The 21,800-nt window shown below is 43.4% G+C and overlaps 1 protein-coding gene across 1 annotated transcript in view; it reads left to right on the top strand.

The window, feature by feature from the left end:
• Positions 1 to 21,800, top strand: part of pcnx1 (pecanex 1) — a 59,217-nt gene that overhangs the window by 29,762 nt on the left and 7,655 nt on the right. Inside the window, exons 19-32 of the mRNA XM_088353789.1 lie at positions 1,120 to 1,212; positions 1,282 to 1,432; positions 3,918 to 4,059; positions 4,121 to 4,298; positions 6,191 to 6,299; positions 6,435 to 6,564; positions 8,047 to 8,105; positions 9,187 to 9,402; positions 11,625 to 11,878; positions 14,247 to 14,477; positions 14,549 to 14,649; positions 16,575 to 16,957; positions 18,647 to 18,920; positions 21,077 to 21,258. Of these exons, the coding sequence (XP_088209915.1) occupies positions 1,120 to 1,212; positions 1,282 to 1,432; positions 3,918 to 4,059; positions 4,121 to 4,298; positions 6,191 to 6,299; positions 6,435 to 6,564; positions 8,047 to 8,105; positions 9,187 to 9,402; positions 11,625 to 11,878; positions 14,247 to 14,477; positions 14,549 to 14,649; positions 16,575 to 16,957; positions 18,647 to 18,920; positions 21,077 to 21,258 (2,503 nt within the window). The remainder of the gene's footprint in view (positions 1 to 1,119; positions 1,213 to 1,281; positions 1,433 to 3,917; positions 4,060 to 4,120; positions 4,299 to 6,190; positions 6,300 to 6,434; positions 6,565 to 8,046; positions 8,106 to 9,186; positions 9,403 to 11,624; positions 11,879 to 14,246; positions 14,478 to 14,548; positions 14,650 to 16,574; positions 16,958 to 18,646; positions 18,921 to 21,076; positions 21,259 to 21,800) is intronic.

Raw genomic sequence — 21,800 nt, 5'->3', positions numbered from 1 at the left:
GCCATATGCACGATTCACACCTTGACTCGACTGGTAGTCCTACTGGAAAATTAGTGTTCATAGTCCTTAAACTATATTGATTTGGTAACCTGTATTAATCGTGAACTCATTTACCTAAAAGTATGGATGGATATAAATAAATGATCTTTAAATTTAAATAAATTATTTAGAAGTCAAAATGGATGGTGCTGCAATAGACGCTGTATCAGAAATGAAGTTTTTAGGGGTGATCATAGACAAGAAATGAAGCTGGAAAACACACACCAGACACATACAAACTCAAGTATCTAAAAGCATTTCAATCATCAATAAAGCCAAACTATAATGCATTGTTTTTATGATATTGTTCTCTAGTTCTGCCATACTTAACATATTGTGCAGAAGTCTGGGGCAATCATGACAAAAGTTCCCTTTTTATCCTCCAAAAACGTGCAATTACAACCATATCTTAATACTTTATTCCTGCAGTCCAAATGATTCAAATTGATGATTTAGTCAATTTTTTCACTGCACAACTGCTATTTAAGGTCAACAAAAACACAGTGCCACAAAACATACAAAAATGATTCACTAGGAAATAGGGAAGTTATAACTTAAGGGGCTGTAGTCAATTCAAAGGTGAGAACCACCAGGAAAAGTGTGTCTGTGTGTGGAGTCACAATTTACAAGACGAGATCAAACAATGTCCAACGATTCACTTGTTCAAATTTAAACACCAAAAAACATTCCTGGCAAAATACAGAGATGAAAAAAAACGGGTATGAGTGATACGAGCGCGTCTAGAATTTTTCGTTATTGTTGCTGTTGTTATACCATAACTGTTATTATGAATATTATTACAATTGTTGTTATAATCATTGGTGTGTTTAATAGGGAAGATGAAGGGGTAGGGAACGTAATCATTTGCTTCTGACTAGCCCTTTTCGAACAGATTTTGTAACATTATTTTGTTGTTGAGTTATTGTTTTTATTTTAATGTTCAAAAAAAAGTTTTCATTCATTCATAAAGATAACATTTGATCCCGATTTTTTTGTTTTTTTTTTTAAATACAAAGAGTGTGCGTTATACTGGATAAATGGGGTACTTGAAGCCGCTCGTGCTAATGATCTGCTTTCCAGAACGAGCGGCTGCAGTCGGACTTTATCGTCTGCGTGGTCATCGCCGTGCTGTACTTCGCCATCCACGTCAGCACCGTCTTCATCGCTCTGCAGGTAGCGTATCTCCTCACCCGATGTTTACCTCCCGGTCTCATGTCCTCTCCTTGTCCCACCCCCCCTTAGCCCTTCGTGAGCTACGTCCTGTACGGGCTGCTGGGCGCGGTGGGGCTGCTCACCCATTACCTGCTGCCCCAGTTGCGCAAGCAGCTGCCCTGGTACTGCTTCTCGCACCCCCTGCTCAAGACCAAAGAGTATTACCAGTTTGAAGTCAGGGGTGAGTCCGTCTTCGTTTCTTATGGACCTGGCTTTGGTCCCGCCCGCTCTCCGGTTTTTTTTGGATATTCAACACCGAATCGAGCAGAGCCAAAGCTAAGGTGAGTGTGCGCTCCTTCCTCTTCTCCCCAATAAACTGTGAGTACCGTTACGCGAGTGGGTTCTGCTTCCTGTCCTGGTCAAGGTTTCTCTTTTTCCTCACGCTGAGGTTTTGAGTTGTTCCTTGCCTGCATGTTGGTTTAAGATCAGGTCATTGTAATCCTGTGCAGTCCTTTGAGACATTTTTGTGATTAAGGGCAATATCAATAAATGGGACTTGACTTGACAATGTTGTCCCTGAAGCGCCTCAAAACTGAATCAGAATCAGTTTATTGTTATAATAAGATTTCAGTTGCACTCCAGTTGGCAACAAATATACAATATAAAGACTGTTGGGAATTAAACTATTAAAAATGTAGCGTTTACCAAATTGTCTGAATGAGTTATCTGACTCCATTAACCCAAGAATGCATGCTCTTTTCTTTATGGAAAAATGTACAAGAGACCGGCATTTCCACACAGGGGCAGATTTATTTTCTTAAAGTATTTAACTGAGTGAATCCCATCGAATTAGCCGAATTAGTGCCGCTCTTCGTCGAGCCTCCCTTTCACGATCGATCTTCCGTCTTTTCTGCCCACGTCTTTTTCCCAAGCCGGCGTGTCGGCCCCTCCCATGGGGCGTGCTGACTCCTCCCATGGGGCGGGCAAGAGATTCCCCACGTGGACTCACCTCGTCGCCACGATGTCTGAAAAAAACTCATATCAGCGAAGCGCTTCTCAAAACAATGACGACGTCCTTGTGCGTCTGGGTTTCTCCCGTCAGCATTCACGGGAATTTTGCTATCAAAATATGTCTGATACATTCCAGACAGCCTAACCTTCTAATGTACCTTGAAGAAAAACAGTCTACAGCATCAAACTGAGTACATGTACTTACTTTGTAGTTAATTTTATAATACCCGTTATAGTCAAATGTATAAAATCTTTCAAGACTCATAAATATAAAACTATAAAGTGTTCAATAAAAACTTTACACAACCGGGACATTGCACTTCAATCTTTAACGAGTCAACGTGACGGCTGAAATAAACTCCCTTTTGCTGTCAGGACCAGGACAAGAAGCAGAACCCACTCGCGTAACGTTACTCACAGTTTATTGGGGAGAAGAGAAAGGAGCATTGGTTTCGGGGAGTAGATTGCTCGGAACGCGGAAGTGGTCAAAAATCAAACAGATAGTGGCGAAAGCACAACAGTAACAAAAACACAGGGGAAAAACGGAGATTCTCAGGGCTTGACGTCAAAACAGTTTCGTAGACACTCTGACAAAAGGCGACTCACAGGACCGCATTTAAGTAGTGACAGTGTCAACGAGTTTCAGCTGGTTCCCATGGGCGGGGCCAATCGGGCACCTTGCCAACTGTCACATTTGCTCAAAATAATGGAAATGAAGCCAAGTCTAAATAAAGTAAATATTACAAAGAAAACATTTTTTTAACATCACGATAAAAGTAGAATTTTCGTTCTTTTCATTTTTTGCTTTTTACTGCATGATGTCGGCCTATTTTTTTAGGGTTTTCTTAATGGAATACCTCAATATCTTGGGTTTGTCTTAAAGTCTCAGTATGTATGACATAGCAATCTTCCACAGCTGAGTCTTGCATGTGACGGTCGCCCAGTCCTGACGTTCAGGCACCTCACTTTTATGTTTTAATTCAACGCACCTAGCACAAGGAAATTCTGTAAAAAAAAGTATAATAATAGATAGATAGATAGTTTATTCATCCCCTTAGGGAAATTCACACTTCCAGCAGTATCCTTGTGTAGTTTATTAACAGATGAACAGGATGGCCTCGGGGTGCCGTGTTTTAGTTTAGCAACAGCGGAGTGGATGACGTCACACGCTAGGCCAAAAGTTCAACGTCCCCGCAGCAGATGGAAATCTTTGTGCCCAGGGTTACACCACCTCGTGTTCACGTCGATAGCGAGTCCGCCTCCTCTCCGCTTCCCGCAGGCTTTTGTGTCTCTGTCTGTCCTAACAGCGCTGAAGCCGGGTAGCTATGGGTAGCTCCACGTTAGCGTCCGGGATGCTAGACGTGAGCCACGTTTCCGTAAAACACAGCAAACTGCACTCCCTGTACGCTTGATGTTGTTCGTCTGTCTTATTTGGTGGAGAGTTCAAATTTCCCATGATTACGGACGGTACCGAAGGCTTATGACGCCACTAGCCGCTTGGCTAGCTCCGGCTCTGCATCCACGATAGGCCCCTCATCACGCCGGCACGAGAATTCTTCAGGGCAAAGAGTTGATTCCTCGAATAAACGCATTTTTGTGCGTTAAAACCCATCACCGTAGGATAGAAAGAATTAGAAATAATATTGTGTGAGCAATCCAGATGTTCCCCATCATCTTAAACCGTGACCTGTTCATTTTGTGCGTGTGGCGTTCAGACGCGGCGCAGGTGATGTGGTTCGAGAAGCTCCAGGTGTGGCTGCTCTTCGCCGAGAGGAACGTCCTCTACCCGTTGGTCATCCTCAACGAGCTGAGCGGCAGCGCCAGGGAACTGGCCAGCCCCAGACGATTGGACGCAGAGTAAGAGAAAGCCCGAGGGAAAGCAATTCCCATTTCTTTCCCTTATTCGTTTTGGATGCAGGGTGGGGGCGCTGATGATCACGGTGGCCGGCCTGAAGCTGCTGCGCTCCTGCTACAGCAGCCCCACCTACCAGTACATCACCGTCCTCTTCACCGTGCTCTTCTTCACCTTCGACTACCGACACTTGTCCGAGACGCTGCTGCTGGATCTCTTCCTCATGTCCATCGTCTTCAGCAAGGTTCGGGAATTGCGCTTTCATTCGGGGATTATCTCTCTCTCTCTTTAGAGCAGGGGAGAAGAACCTACGGCTATTGGCTCGATGAAAATATGCTACCTGTATAAATTCCACCGTAGCGTTCCAATTCACAGTTGACGGTCACACCAACAGACCCCATTTTGGCTGTACATCGCTAAAGAATCCTTTCTATGAAGGATTTTATACATTTTACTTTAAAGGATTTTGTACAATCAAATACAAATCACATTTAAATGCAAAAGATATTCACTGTCACTGTCTGAGCTGTGGGGCAAGGTCAATGCAACCTAGTGGCGAATGAACAGCGGGGAACTGGGACAAAAGGCTGACAAGATAATCAGCACTTCTCGACGCAGACGGCCCTGGTGACGTAGAAACGCTCGGGGACGTTTTGACCATTTCAGACATCGAGGCGAGGTGGGGGTTTTCCTGGCACGCCCATGGGAGGTGCCGACACACCAGCTTGCAGAGAGACGTGGGTTGAAAAAGAAAGGGAAGATCGAGAGAGGAGGCTTGACAGAGACTCGAGCGACAGTAATTCGGCTAATTCGATGGAGTTCACTTAGTTAAATTGTTTAAGAAATTTAATCTGCCCTCGTGTGAAAATGTCTGCTATTCTTGTCCATCTTTTCCCATCAAGAAACGAGCGCGCATTGTTAGGAGAATGTAGGTTGTGTTTACAGTTTAACTGTACGGGTCAGGTGTATCGACATTTCGTTCTGTGTACATTGTTACAAAGAATGACAATACAAGTAAATTATTATTATTATTATTATTATTAATGGAGTCCGATAGCTAATTCGAACAATTTGGTAAATGGTACATTTTAATATTTAAAATCCAACAGGAGGCTCATTAAAAAGTGTATGTTCACTGGTGAGACACTTTGCGATTAAAAACCCACACAACAAACTGTAATGACCCACAAACCCTAGCCAAACATACAAAATGTGATAGGGTGGGCGGAGCTATGCAACCCATGATTCCCTTTCTTTCGGCGCGCACACCGCATTGAAGGGAAATAGATTCATAAACTTTTCGTTTGCTGTTTTTTTTGTAACATTTTTAAAAAAGAACTCTGCTTGCACCTTCTTTTGAAACCATTATTTACAAAAAACAATGAAGGCCAAAATGAGCCCCAATGATTTTACGTGCTTACCCTGAAGTGCCATGTCTAATCTCTTCACAATAATTATATCAATGACAATAAAGGCCATACAAATCAATACTCATGAATGATTTGAATGAGGCTGCTTTAAGCCAGGAGGTGGCAGCAGAGAGTAACACATTTTCAAATTCCAATGAAATTCTGAACAGAACTTGGCGCTTATATTTTCTTTGCATTCAAATTAGACTGTAAAATAAAAGTGCGCATTGGTAATCGTGTTTGCAAGTGTGTACAATCTAGCTTGACTTCTGGAAAGAGAAGTCAAACATTTACAATTCTTCACAATGTCTAAAAATTGACCAAACTCCAATACAGAAATGCAAAGCACGCAATGCTAATCGTGTTTGCAAGTGTGTACAATCCTAGATGGACTTCTGGAAAGAGAAGTCAAACATTTACAACTCTTCACAATGTTTAAAAATTAGCCAAACTCCAATACAGAAATGCAAAGTGCGCAATGGTAATTGTGTTTGCAAGTGTGTACAATCCTAGATTGACTTCTGGAAAGAGAAGTCAAACATTTACAACTCTTCACAATGTCTAAAAATTAAACTCAAAAACACAAATGCAAAGTGTTTTAGGGCTTTGACTGGACCTTTTACAGCAATTTGACAGGAACGTTAAGAGGTTCATCTCTAAAATGTGATTTTTCTAATTCCTGACTTTTAGACAGTATCTGGTTAACATGGTTTTCTGTTTGGAGCAGTTGTGGGAGCTTTTCTACAAGCTGCACTTTGTCTACACCTACATCGCCCCCTGGCAGATCACGTGGGGCTCCGCCTTCCACGCCTTCGCCCAGCCCTTCGCCGTGCCCCGTATCCTTTTTATTTTTCCACACCGCTCTGCTTTTTACGAGGGCCGTCACGCGGGTGGCGGCTGTAAACCTTTCCTTGAAGAAAGTGTCGAGTCGGGTAATATATTTTTTTTCTTGACCTCCTTATTTGCCGCAGACTCGGCCATGTTATTCGTCCAGGCCTTGGTGTCGGCCATCTTCTCCACCCCTCTCAACCCTTTCCTGGGCAGCGCCATCTTCATCACGTCTTACGTCCGTCCTGTTAAGTTTTGGGAGCGTGACTACAAGTGAGAACATGGAATAGAATAGAATATACCTTTATTGTCATTGTTACGACATGGGTTGAATATATTGTGACAACGAAATTGGACGTGGCACTCCAGGACCACATTTTACAGTGAGGAGAAAACAAAGAAGATAAATGAACAAAGAAGATGTTTGTACTGTCCTTGTTGCAGACTTTGTTTTCCTCCGGAGGGGGGTGAGGGACAGACAGAGATGGGTGGATCCAACTAGATGTTTGATCTTACTGTACACACAATCCAGTGTTTTTCCCCTGGTTCCTCAGTCCACGTATTGAATGAATTTGGGAAGTACAGTCCTTAAGTATGCCTGATTAAAGTCGCCGGCGACGATAAAAGCTCCGTCGTGGTGTGCAAGCTGCTGTGTATTGATAGCAGCGGGCAGGAGATTTAGCGGTATGCTAACGTTAGCATCCGGTGGAACGTAAACAGCAATCACAATGACCGCAGTTAACTCTCTCGGTAGATAGAAGGGTCTACACGATACCGCTAGAAACCCTATATCGAGTGAGCAGTGTGTGTCAATGATTCGGCTGTTATTGCAGCGCATAGTCCCCCGCCCCTGTTTTTACCGGAGTCTCCGTCTCGGTCGTGCCGGTGTAGCTTGCGTCCTGCTAGTTGGACTGCGGCGTCGGGGAAGCCGAGACTCCGTGATGACAAAAAAATGCAATTTCGGACGAAGCGATCCGCAGCTCAAATTCACTCATTTTGTGGACGATGGATCTGGCGTTGGTCAGGAACATGCTCGGAAGCGCCGGTCCGAGTGGTCGCCTTCTTAGCCTCGGCCCGACCGACAGCTTTTTACTTTGGCTCGGTCGTTGTCGGCAGGCAGATCACCCAGAGAGATCCGGTGGTCTCTGTATATCCCTCAGGATGTTGTGGATGGTGTTGTAGTTGTGAAAGGAGTCGTAGGGAAAATATGAGGGATAAAAGAACACTGAAAAACAAAAGACAAAGTGGAGAGCCTGAAGCCGCTGTTAGGAGTGACAAGATTGGATAAATTGAGAAACGAAATTGTGAGAGACACAACTGGAGTAGTAGTGGAACTGAGCAAGCGTGATGACATGAGAGTACTCGGTTGGTTTGGACACATGGAGAGGATGGATGAGGAACGAATGTTGAAGAGGATCTACAGAGCAGAAGTCAATGGAAGGAGACCAAGAGGACGTGGATGGATGGTGTTATGAGTGCACTGCAGGAAAGAGGTCTAAATCTAGTGGAAGCGAGAGCTCTTCTTGGTGATAGGAAAGAGTGGAGAGGTGTTGTAAAAGGATAGTGGGATGTTTAGACGCGTTCCAAGGGATGGGCAGGGCACTTGTATGATGCGGCAGGGGTAAACCAGCGAAACATTAGCCGCGCATCGGAACAGGTGTTGTTCCTCTGCTATGCTGCAATTTCAGAACCGATTCCAGTCATATGCCGGGGACTTACTGTATCCTGTCAACATGCTTTGCTTTCTCTACTCAGCACCAAAAGAGTGGACCACTCCAACACGCGTCTGGCCTCCCAACTGGACAGAAATCCAGGTGAATTTCAAACGAGGCCCCGGCCTGTCGGCAATGTTCCCTCTAAGCTGCGTGTATGCCCAGAGCTTTTCCGCGCAAAAGAAAATCGAGCCAGCTCACGAAAATGAGGAATTGCTAATTAAAAGTGAATTAAGTCAAAGTTACGGTGCATGAAGGTAAAAATACACGGGTTCCCCTGACGCTGTGTTCTAAATGTTGTATTTTGAAGTCAAGGTCGAAGTAGAATGAAGTTGAGTAAAGTCAGTAGAGTTTTTCGAGAACCGGCTTCTTCGGCTCGGCTCACTAAAAAGAACCGGCTCTTTCGGGTCCCAAACGGCTCTTCAGGTTGTTTTTGCTTCTTTCATCCCTACACAACCAAATATTATGTAAAATTATGCTAAAAATGACTTAAAGGAAGGGGTTGGGGGGGCAATGGAACAAAAAAAAATTAAAAAGTAGTGAAAAGCTGAGAAAAAAAGAAACAAAGGAGAGAAAAAGAGAAAACAAGAGCAGGAAAAATTTGGAAAAAAGCCAGGAAAAAAAAGAAATAAAGGGAAAAGTAATCAGAGAACAAAAAAGCAAGAAAAATGTAACAGCTAGGAAAAAATAAACACAATGAGATTTTTTTAAGGGAATTTTTAAAAAAGTAGAAAAAAACAGGGAAAAAGAAGAAAAGGTTTGTGTTGCCAACATTGTACTTCCACTAAAAAAATGTGATTAAATACAGTTCTGTATCGTTCAACTGACTAAGTAAGCCCCCCAAAATGTTAGTATTATGCGACAAAATATATCAGGAAAAAAATGAAATGGAAATCTTGTGAAAGAATTGTAAAACCAATCGACGTTTGTAGGCCATCGTACACGAGTCAATTCCTTCAAAAGTGAAAAATCATTTTGCATTGCCGGAAACTCGGCAAAATGTAAGGTGATGTCAAGTTTTGGACACGTTTGATAAGGATTTAGTTGCCACACTTGGGATTGCCGTTGCTCACCGTTGTTTCGAGCGTCGCTCACCCACTTTGTGTGAACGCTCAGACCCCTAAGGAAAATGACAGGGAACATTGGTGAAGCGGGCTGACGGTCCCCCGATGAATTTTGGCAGGCTCGGACGACAACAACCTGAACTCCATTTTCTACGAGCACCTGACTCGCTCGCTGCAGCACAGCCTTTGCGGCGATCTGCTGCTGGGACGCTGGGGCAACTTCAGCACGGGCGACTGCTTCATCCTGGCTTCCGACTACCTCAACGCTCTGGTTCACCTGGTGGAGATCGGAAACGGCCTGGTCACCTTCCAGCTAAGGGGGCTGGAGTTCCGAGGTGAGTCACCGACCCTTGAAACCAGTAGTCGTCATCCGATCAATTTTATCGTTTTCTTCAATTGAGCGTGAAGTGGGTGGTCAAACTACAGCCCATGTTGGCTGGATTACTGAAAAAGAGTACCGTAAATTCCGCACTATAGAGCGCACCCGATTATAAGCCGCACCCACCACATTTTAAGAGGATAACTGCTTTTGTACTTACACAAGCCGCACCTGTATATAAGCCGCATGCGCCCACAATAAAACACAATCACAAAAGTAACCCAAACCCGACTTTAAGTCCCGAGATTGTAACTGAATATAAAGTACACAGTCCAAAAACCACAGCCGGCAAAATGAACGGAAAATGATACCGATACTTAAGGTTTGATGCAGACCTGCAGAGTCCGGGTCCCGTTGAAAGTAATCCAAGGAAAAAAAAGTCTATATTTCCAAAGGTAAGGGTGGGAAAAATATATATCCACTATTGTCCGCTGCGTCCAAAAACACGTCTCACCTTTACTCCACTTCCCGTCAGCCCCCGTTGTTTTCGCCCCTTCTTTTTGATTCGCCCGTGGAAAACACATCAGAATAACTCTCTGAAATAAATAATTACAAAAATATACAGTTGCAAATACATATTATACATGGTTACACATATTTACAAACAAAGACGGTACACCGAGAGAGTTTTCAAAGCTTTAATAATAATAATATAACTTTCATCCCAAACCGTGACTGTGACAGGTAGCAACACGCTACTAGCAACACGCTCGCAACACAAGGAAACGGGTCTGTTAAAAAAAAAAAACGGTACTTGTGAAAATCACGTTAAACCGTGCTCATCTTCCTCCCTATAACTGTCGTCATCAAAGTTGTCCTCCTTTAGTATGGGGAAGAGACTTTGTCATACAGACTTGGTCCCACGCTCCCTTATTCCAAAACACGCTAGCAACACGCTCGCAAAGTAAAGTTTACGTGCATAAGCTCTGTTTCCTTCTTTATCGGACTGCTCGATTGCGTTTAGCTTGTAAGCTGCGTCATGTGCCTTTTTGCAATTTGCATGATGAGGGTAAGTTTACGCTAATTTAATTTGTGCACAAGCTAAGAAGTTGCAGTCTTCCTCGGCGCATATATTCCACCGGTCTAAATCTTACCTTTGTACTCGAGCGGCCGTTAGAAAAATGATATCAATTGGCCGCATCACTGAATAAGCCGCAGGGTTGAACGTTTGGGGAAAAAAGTAGCGGCTTATAGTCCGGAATTTACGGTAGTTAGTTGCTGTTAATAGTTATTTCATTTAAAAAGTCATTGCGTTACCTACCCAGATTACTGACACCCAAAAGTAGCGCGTTTTTCTGAAAGTAACTACTTACAAATTACCGTATATACTCACATTGGCTTTATAGAATAGAATATACCTTTATTGTCATTGTTGGAACATGGGTTGAATATATTGTGACAACGAAATTGGACGTGGCACTCCAGTCCCACGTTTTACAGTGAGAGTAGAGAAAACAAAGAAGATAAAGGAACAAAGAAGATGTTTGTACTGTCCTTGTTGCAGGCTTTGTTTTCACATATTGAAAAAATAAGAATGTGTACATCAACCTGTGGAAACGATGAAGCCTTCATATTGTGCTTGTGCAATATTAAGAGCTTGCAAACAACAACCGAGCTGAGACACTCCATATCCATATCCAAGTTGAGTGCATGATTTGCCAAATGATAACACCCACAAGAAAAATGGGCACCAAGAAAACGACATCCTTTTGAACGTACAAAAATTCAATAAAAATGGAAACCAACTCGGTGCAGTGTTTGGTCAGTAGAGACAGAATTCCATCAATAAACCTCTGTCCATTTTTTTAGGGACAGGCAAATAACGGGGTTCCTACAATTGCTTGAAATGCTTGAATTTAGATGTTGTGTTATTAAAGTTTGAAACCTTCTTGAATTTGGGGTGAATCGTTGCCATGTTTCTCAACCGTCGGACTCGATAGACCCGCGTCAAATGACAAAAAAAAAATAAATACAAGTCTGGTTGAAATGACGTGGACACGCAAGAGTTAAGACATAGTGTTGAGGGATTTAAGCAATTTTGAAGGGGCGTCGCTACTTTGCAGATTTTCACTTTTGGCGGGTGGTTTTGGTCCCCATTAACCGCGATAACCGAGGTCCCACTGTATTCCTATTTTCGATTATCGGTGACAAGGTCCTGAAGTCGATCCGCGGTCCTAGGTACCTACTGCCAGCAGCGGGAGGTGGAGGCCATCACGGAGGGCGTGGAGGAGGACGAGGGCTGCTGTTGCTGCGAACCGGGCCACCTCCCGCACCTCCTGTCCTTCAACGCCGCCTTCGGACAGCGCTGGCTGGCCTGGGAGGTCCTGGTCACCAAATACGTCCTGGAGGGATACAGCATCAGCGACAACAGCGCCGCCTCCATGCTGCAAGTTTTCGACCTGAGGCGAATCCTCACCACTTATTACGTCAAGGTGGGTCGCCGTCGTACCGGACTTTCCGGACTATAAGTCGACGATTTGTTTTCATAGTTTGGCTCGGGGGGGAGGGCAGTGTTCATTTTACCTCTGAAAAGTGACGCGTCCCAGGGACTCGCATACTCAAAAATCTATGGGTCCCAACAGATAGAAATTAAGTGTTATCGCGGTTGAAATTGTAAATCGGCGACAAATATATCATATAAATCTATATATTCATTTAGTTTTAATTATCACAGTTTATCGGTAATACAAATCAGTTATCACTTCAGATTTTTCAGTTCACAATATTGTACACTATACAAAATAATATTGCTGAAATATTTATATATTCATGCAGTTTTAATCATCACAGTTAATGGGTAATACAAAGCAGTTATCATTTCAAAATTTTCAGTTCATATATTCTTGGTGGTTTGCTGTCCCGCCACAGTTGGAATGCCTTCTCAAGGTCCAATCCATTATCATCTTCCTCACAGCGTAACCAGGAATATAATTGAGTCCGTTTTGGCAGAAAAGTCCTTCTCTTGCTAGTATTCTTTTGTTTATTTTCTTTCGTCGAATCGTTCGCTTCAAAACACGTGTTTTCCTTGCCTTCGCGGTCTTCTGAAGAATTTCTCCCCCGTTTTTTCGTGCTACCACTTTCTGTGTTATTTTTCGACTTATTACCGACACTGAAGAAATGACCAATTTTTTGTTGATTTTCACATAATACTAACTTTTTTTCGGAGGCATACTTATCTTTCACTCAATGACAAGCACCACAACAATGATCTCGAAGCAACGAGATCTTGTTTGCTGAGATCGGCGCGAGCCCAAAACAACAATGGCGGATCTGCCTGATGAAAAGTTTGGAGTCCGGTAAATCTATTTAAAAAAAAAAAAAAAGTAAATGGTTAATAATGACAATTTTGTGTCAAAAAAGTTGCGTCCCAGGGACGCACGTTGATTTGACACGATGCGTCCCCGGCAAAATTGATGCGTCTCGGACGCAGGGACGCCGGCAAACGAGAACACTGGGAGGGGCGACTGTTGTGTGAAATGATTATCACGTTCTTTTCTTTTTTTAAATGTTATTTTCACACCACATTGCCGGTAATCTATAAAAACGAATGAGAAGGGGCTGAACAAAAATGGCACCGGAAAGAAAGTCGCTGCAGAAAGATAGTTTGGAGTTAGACAGAAACTTGACGTTACCCTTACTGAAACAAAGTCGGGATTAAGGAAGGCTGGAATCATTGGAACTACAACTGACGAAGAGTCCGGCGTAAGCGACATAGAAGAGAAAGCTCTGCATCGTCGACCTCCCGAGTTCGGGAAGTTGTTTACCGGTAAAAATGACTCTGAGGATCAAGATTTCATTGGATTTAGTCATTTGGAGTGAAAGTGAGAGTTTGGTACGCATTTTCTATGCCAGGGAGGTTGCAGATCGAATCTCAGGGGAGAAGAGCATTCCACTTGAAAAACAAAACTAGAAAAAAAAATCAAGGTACCAATTAAATAGAAAAATGAATATTTTTAAACTGTTTTTTTTTTATATATACTTTAGCCTAGATGGTAAGGCGCCCGCTTTGAGACTGGGAGGTCGGTGGTTCGCGCCCCGGCCGAGTCATTCCTAAGACTTAAAAAGTGGTCGGCGGCGCCCTCTGTTGGCTGCGGCTGCATCGGCTCGCTACAACGGGTCAGGTGCAATCGACATTTCGTTCTGTGTACATTGTTACACAGAATGACAATACAAGGATATTATATTATATTATATATATATTATATATATATTATATATTAAACAAATTTAGTTACACTAAACAAAATCAAGGTAAAATTGTACAAAAAAATAACAAACTTACTGCTTTTTAAAATTGATTTTAGGTAGGTCTATATTTTCTTATTTTACTTGAAATAAAAATCTAGGTAGAAATAGACAAACTCAATAAAATTGTTTTCTATATTATTTTTGGTAAATTGTTTTCAGTTTTTATCTTGGAAAAAAAACAAGTAAAACTTTAATAAAACTAGAAAAAAAAGGGTGAAATTGTTGCAAATCGAACAATTTTTGTTTTTCAAAATTGACTCCATCCTGAAATATTGAATTCTATTCAAGACACTTTGATGAAAACTGAGGCTAAAATAAAGCTTCAATGGACAATTCAAACATTTCAAAAATAAGAAAATTCATTTTTTTAAACAATTTATATAGATGGTTTGCTCTGTAAAAGTTGCAAAACGCTGATTTAGTTTCCCAGTTCCATGCATTTTATTTGTTTCGGGCAATTTTATTCCACTACAGTAGCATTTTCTGCTGCTAGCTTCCAAAAGAAATGGAGAGAATAAGCGCATTGATCAAAAGTCCGGCGTTGCTCCTCAGGGCATCATCTACTACGTGGTGGCCTCCCCCAAGCTGGAGGAGTGGCTCTCCAACGAGACCATGAAGGAGGGTCTTCGGGCCTGCTCCGAGAGGAACTACGTGGACCTGGACCCCACCTTCAACCCCAACATCGACGAGGACTACGACCACCGGCTGGCCGGCGTTTCCCGCGACAGCTTCTGCGGCGTCTACCTGGCCTGGATCCAGTACTGCAACTCTCGCCGGGACAAGGTCGGCGGGAAAAACCCACCCCCGATCCGTTCGGGGGCGGGTTTAAGAACCGAATCCTTTTGGTTTTGCAGCCTCTGAATACGGAGAGAGACTCTCCTCTGGTGCTGCTTTGCTTCGGATTGTGCGTGCTGGGACGGAGGGCGCTGGGAACGGCGGCTCATCACATGTCCAGGTTTGACTTTCTGAAAGTCTCTCTTTTGCTTTTTCGAAATCGGCTAAGTTTTACTTCTTAGGACTTTAAACTGTATGCTCATTTTGAGCTCTCCACCCCCTGAGCTGTTTCTACTCTGAGTCAGTGTGGAAAAAAATTCCATTTTCCTCTTGTGGCAGCCAGTAGGGATCGACTGATGTTTATTAGTATTAAGAGGAGACCCGTCTAAGGAACATAAGACATTTTTGATCATGCAAAAAGAAACAAAGAATATCTGTTCTCAATTTAAATAAAACTTGGAGGCCTAAGTGTAAAACAGGAGATGGCCGAAGAAGTGACATTTGAGTGTGTGGGAAGCCTCCTTCTGAAGTCCTTTAGCTTTCTCTTATTGGCCCACGTCTCCCCGCAAGATGGCGTCTTGGCTCCTCCCATGGGCGTGCCAAGGAATTGTTTGCGCCCGTTGTTCTCACAACACAGCGCCTTGATGTCTGGCTTCCCAAAACAATATCGCCTGCCGTCCTGCTTCAGAGTCCTGTTTTTAAAATTCCCCAGACAAAATATTATGCATCTCGAACAGCCTGCCCTGACCTTGTACATCGAACTAAAGCCCACTCAGTGAAAATCTTCATTGCATTATGAGTCAATCGTATAAAATCCTTTAGTGGTGTTATTGTAGTCCGGACAGCCCTTTGATTCTTCTTGTGATTAAAGAAGTCACCAGTAAACAACTTGATTCGACTAGTAGTCTCACTAAGACGCTATGTGTATCCAGAGGCTTGCAAAATGTTGCTCAGTGCTTCTTCTCTAAGCTAGAACAAAGCATTCAAATATAGTACAATAAAGAGAAAAATAAGACTGTCAGAATGAACAGGCAAAAATATTTACGACGTAGTTCGAGCTGGACCTTTGCTGTATTTACTTTGGAAATCTACCTCGAGACATAATTAAAAACAATGGAACGGCTGCCTATACAAGCACATCTCTCAAGCAAACATTTTTTGCCGAATGCAAGGAAAACTTTCCAGGAATTAACCTTTCAACGTTACCGGAGCCCGTCGACTTTGCGTCAGACAGTTGATGAACAAAGTCATGTCTTCCTTATGTCACAAGTCCCTAAAGTACTTCATTCCACATATCATTGGAAGCCCTAAACTATTGGGTTCAATTTATGATGACCATTTTAAAATGCATTCATCACAGAAACACCACCACTACGGTTGTTAGCCTCTGAAATTTTGATTGACACCACCTTCGGCCAATTGCGAGGTTTTTGCTCTCACGAGCCTTAGCCTGCGATAGCCTGTAAGGGCCTGTTTTGAAAAGGTAAAAACACACGCACAACTTTGGCTTCAAAAACCTTTAGCCAGTAATATTGATTGACACATTGGTTAGCTATTTTTACACAAGTTTATCACGCGCAAGTGTTCACAATCAATGATTGAGTTCTTAACAGAGAGGTCAACCATTTATATCTCTTTTACAATGTCTCAAAATCGTCCGAAGTGAAATAAACTGTTGCAAAGATTTTAAGGCTGTAAATTTGTCTGTTTCCAAATGGCCACTTTTGGGAACACCGTGATATATCTTTAGAAAAATGTGTAACATACAATGTTTAGTTTTTCAGATTGTGATCAAATTTGACCTGGGACCAGGTAAGGCTTCAAGCTATTGACCCAGCTGTTGTCCAAATAAGATGCTCGTGCTACACTTATCTGCAGGCAAGCTCCATTTCGATTACTCGATGTAAGTACCACTTGCAGTCAGGACAAAACTTGAGAGTCTTACCTTCAGAGTAGACCAAAAGCGTACAGATTCTTTGGACAGTTCAAGAAAAGCATTGGTTTGACTATGGCTACGTCTTGAATTGAGATTTGAGGCCAATTTGACAGGTACTGTTAAGGGGTTAACCAAAAACCGAGTCAACCGAGCTTGTTCCGTTCCCGCAGCAACCTGGAATCCTTCCTGTACGGCCTGCACGCCCTCTTCAAGGGCGACTTCCGCATCTCCTCGGTGCGCGACGAGTGGATCTTCGCCGACATGGAGCTCCTGAGGAAAGTGGTGGTGCCGGCCATCCGCATGTCCCTCAAGCTCCACCAGGACCACTTCACCTCGCCCGACGAGTACGAGGAACCGGCCGTCCTCTTCGAGGCCATCGCCGCCAACCAGCGCCACCTCGTCATCGCCCACGAAGGCGACCCGGCCTGGAGGCGAGCCGTGCTGGCCGACGCTCCCTCCCTGCTGGCCCTGCGACACGTCCTGGACGAAGGCACCAACGAGTACAAGATCGTGATGCTCAACCGACGCTATTTGGGTTTCCGCGTCATTAAAGGTAAGCCCGCAGGGAGTAAATAGTACATACATTTTGCATTAAATATGTATAAAAAGACATCTTGTCTTTGTCATCCCGAGCTGTGACGTCATCGGAGGAAACACCAGCACCCTAGCAAACCGGTCGCCATATTGTTTTAGGTGTTTGTACAAGAGCTGACTATCGGAATCAGAATCACCTTCATTAACATTTTATTGCTACTGCTAAATGATGGTTGCACTCCAGTTAGCAAAGTATACAAGAGCCAAAAAGGGGCTAACTGGCAAAAATAACACAGGGCTAATGGGGGGCCAACCAGGAACGATCGAAGAAAAGGCGGCCTTAGGAGAAATTGCGAGGCCCCCAGACCTAAAAACACGCGTTGAGCAGCCAGGCTTACCGGGAATCGACCACAAAAACAGAATCGGCTAAAAATGCAAAGTCAGACGGTAGTAAACCAAGGGTCTGTCCACACAACACACAGTGGGCAGCAAGCCGGGAGCAATCAAAACGGGGAAGCCCTCGGCAGCCCAAACGCTAACGGGGAAGCTAGCCAGAACAAGTTAGACCAACAGAAAGAAAATCCAAAACCAGCTTTATCCAAGCAGAAATGAGCACCATGGAATTGCTATTCACTGTTAGAGGATGATCGATTATTGGGCGGGCCGATTATCGGCACAGCTATTTGTGAATTTGACGGATATCAGTATCAGCATTTTTTTTAATCCGATTACCAAGCCAAAGAATACAGCTGATGCTTCCTCTTGCTCTCTTCTACTCCTCCCCCATGCTCCTCCTCTCTTCGCTACCCACCCGCGCCTTTTTATTGAATAAGTGACTGGGAGCAGGGCCACTGTAATGATCGTTAGTAGAGCGGCAAGCTCTGGTAACTCTCTGACGTGTCCCAGCATGCTTCAAAAATCTGTGCTAGAAAAGCGTTTTGAGTGTGATTAAGAAATTGCATAAAATTTGTAGTTGGCTTGTTTTAAGGAAGCATGTTCAGGTGGAGACAGATATATTGGCTCTTATCATAACATGAGTCGGTCAATCGAGCGTGTGTTTGTGATTGAGAGAGAGAGCATAAAAAGCACGCTAAAGTTGAAGGCTGAGTGATTAGCTCTTACCATAACATTAGTTAGTCTTTCTGGCTCTAAAACAGGAGTGCCCACACTTTTCAATTCAAGAGCTCCCTTTAAATTTTGATGCACTTTATATTTTAAGTTAAATCGTGCTCATTGTATTATTTTTATTGTTAAAAAAAATCAGAGAGCTATTTAAGTTTGCCAAGCCTAATTTTATTTACTGCTCTTTTGGTGTTTGGTTTAAGTGAAAGATTAGGCATGTCAGTTGTGTTGAAATTTTAATTGATTTCCTGTAAAACGTTTCAGAGAGCTATTGACTTTTTCTTTGAATTTGTAACAGATATTCTTGGTTTCTTTTTGCTTATTACCAATTTCTTACGCCAATTGTTAAGCTTTTCTACCAAATGAATATCGGTTATCGGCCTCCACTTAATATTAATATTCAGTATCGGCCCTGAAAAACCCGTAATCACTGTCCGTTTCGGAGCTGGCCCTCACGTGTTGTGGTAATGGGATCCGAGGCAAAGTGTTGTTCCCTTCGGTGACGTCACACAACGGCTGGACTATTTTGCAGAGGAACAGGACGCGTTCATTGCCTAATCGAACAAAACAATGTCTATTTGTAAAGTCAACAAGGAGTGTGTGCGAGGGCTGTGGGCGGGGCAGCAGCAGGAACTGGTCTTCCTGCGCAACCGCAACCCCGAGCGAGGGAGCATCCAGAACGCCAAGCAGGCCTTGCGCAACATGATCAACTCCTCCTGCGACCAGCCCATCGGCTATCCCATCTACGTCTCGCCCCTCACCACCTCCTACTGCGACTCCCACCCGCAACTGGGACACGTCCTGGGGGGACCCATCAGCTTGGCCAACATCCGACGCTTCGTGCTCGGCACCTGGCACAGGTCAGTCTTCCCGGACTTTCCGGCAGGGTTCGTACGGTTGCTCGCCATCCTCCCGTTGTGATGCTGGATTTTCATGGTCGGGGATAAATGCTTGAATTTTGGGTGATGTGCTTGAAAATGCTTGAAATTGTTACCGGGTTTCTTGGCACTCTGACCTGATAGGCCGCGCACTTGGTCAAGAAAAATTGCGCAAAAATGACACTGACAAGCCTGCTCTCGGTCGTTATGGCGTTGTCATGTAAAGCGTCACCGCCCCCTACTGCTCGCACCCAAGGGGACAGCTCTATTTAGAAAAGTGACGCTTTTGGCTCCTCAGATATATATATATATTTGAATGATACATTATCAATAATAATTAAATATTATGCACCAAATTATTGAGTAATCTCATATATTTTGCAGTGGATCCCTGAAAAACATGTGAAATTTAAGATAAAATATTCACAGATCTACCCAAAAAAAAAAAAAAAGTCAAGTCACATTTAGTTGTCTCAAAGGACTGCACAACATAAAATGCAAAACAAGTTTAGCTTTTTACACACTGAACAGATTTAAAGTCATACAACAACACAAACTTGATCAAATGCAAAAAAAATACTGTTGGCAATTGAATTATTATAAATTAAAATAAGTAGATGGATACCTTATTCATCCCCGGAGGGAAATTCCCACTTCCAGCAGTATCCTTGTGTTGAAAAATAAAATAATAATAAAATAAAAGAAATAGAATACATAAATACCCAATATAACGTGTTGATAAAGAGTATTTAAATAGTGCTACATAAAATAGACACTGTCATAAAAATTGGGTAATATGCAAATATGAGGGTGGGTGGAGTTAAAGAGCCTCATGGCATGAGGAAGTAAAATGTAAAAAATGTAAAAAAGAAAAAGATCAGTAGTCTATAGAAAGGTTGAACGCATTGTGCTTCGGAGCAATCAATGTCATTGAATTCGGTCCAAATTTGTCTCATTTTTATGTTCTCTATACATACAGTACTTTCTTTTTGTCCTCCGTATTGAACTCCATATTTACCCAACACCTATTAGAGACCTTTCTGTGTTGGGAAACAAATGTGACGTATTGAAGCAGAACGGCAGAATTCGTGTCAGTTTAGAGCACCCCATTGACACAAAAAGATCAGAGTTTAGCGATATGAACAGTTCAAAATAGCTCAAAGTATGTGCTAGCAGCAAGATAGCAACTTTACCAAAGTAAAAAAAAACAATATTCTTTTGATCGGCGCTGGATTTCTTCCTTTCAAGGTACAGTGGAACCTGGGTTCTCGACCATAATCCGTTCCAGTACCCTGTTCGAAAACCGATTTGTTCGATCACCGAAATCATTTTTCCCATTAAAAATAATGGAAATCGTTTTAATCCGTTCCAACACCCTAAAAGTTTACCTTGAATGTTTAACGTAAACATAAAGCTAACCCGGGCTAATCGTACGTCCGCGTTATCGTAATCTTCCGTACGAAAGATTACGCTAACTTGAACGTGTAAAAATAAAAAAATCAGGTCGTTTACAAGTCATTTAGCACCCGGGTCTCCACAACAAGTGGTGAGCGGTTCATTGGAAAGGGGTCTCCGTTCCAACACCCTCAATGTTTACCTTGAATGTTTAACATAAACACAAAGCTAACCCAGGCTAATCGTACGTTCGCGTTATTGTAATCTTCGGTACGAAAGATTAGGCTCACATGTACGTGTAAAATGAAAAAAAGGGATAAAGAAAAGAATTATGAATAGGATTCCTCACCTTTGTGGTGGTCAGCAGAAGGCGCAGGTGGACGGTGGAGCTATTATTTCTTTCTCAAATGCAATAGTTGTGCGCACTACTTTTCTTTTTTCACCAGTAGCAACTTTGCTGCTTGCACTGACTTTCTTCGGAGGCATAATGAGGGGCTAAAACACCCGTACGCCGCTCAGCATGGCACCCAAGCGTACGCACTCACGCATTACCGGCGTTCGAACTCCGATTTTTTGACCCAACAGCCAAGCAAGAATTTCTCTAAATTTTTGGTCGGACTCCGATTCGTTCGAACTGAGAGGCGTTCGAAAACCCGAGGTTCCACTGTACTGAAAAAATTAAAAATTAGAAGTGCTTGAAATCGGCCACAAACCCTGCCTTGAATCGACTGCGACGCCCTCAGGTTGCGAAAAGGCTGCGGCGCCGGTTGCAACAGCGGCGGCAACATGGAGGATTCGGAGGCGGGCGGAATGTCTTGCGGCAGCGGCACGGGGACCAACGGCGACTCCCAGCAGAGCTCCGTGTCGCAGGGCGGCCATTCCGGGCCCGGGGCCGGATCCCACGCGTACCGGCCGCACGCTCTGGGTGAGGAAATGCGGATAGCTTTTTGTTCCGGGTGAAGGCTAGCCGTTTTAAAGTTAGCATGACTGCGAGTTGGGTGGAAATACAGAAGGCTCGGTCAACCACTCAAACATCTGCTTTGTAGAAGGGGACTTAGTGACCGCCTGGGTCGTCGGGGCAACAACGAGGACGCAACTCTGGACAGCTTTTTCCACTGTTGGTGGTGGCAAAGTTGGCCCCAGTCCATTCCTTCATGTTGTCAGCCCAGTTCTTCTTTTGTCCCCTTAGACCAGGGGTGTTAAACTCATTTGAACTCGGGGGCCACACCATAGAACAAACATTCTCTCGGGGGCCGGACGAGTAGATTAAAGAGAAAGAAAAAGAGGGATAAAGAAATAAGAGAGAGAGAGAGAGGGCGGGACAAAGAAAGAGAGGGAGAGAGCTTGAGAAACAAAAGATAAAAAGTCGTGAGAGAGGGGGAAAAAAAGGGAAAGGAAGAACGATATCCAAAGAGAAATGGAAAGACAGAAGAAGAGAAAAGAAAGTGCGAAGGGTAGGAAGAGAGA

Source organism: Urocampus carinirostris, chromosome 15, assembly GCF_059441175.1.
Source record: "Urocampus carinirostris isolate Australia breed hairy pipefish chromosome 15, RoL_Ucar_1.0, whole genome shotgun sequence".
NCBI classification, from domain to species: Eukaryota; Metazoa; Chordata; class Actinopteri; order Syngnathiformes; family Syngnathidae; genus Urocampus; species Urocampus carinirostris.
The sequence above is the reverse complement of the archived record's forward strand: the minus strand, read 5'-3'. Positions and strand labels throughout refer to the sequence as shown.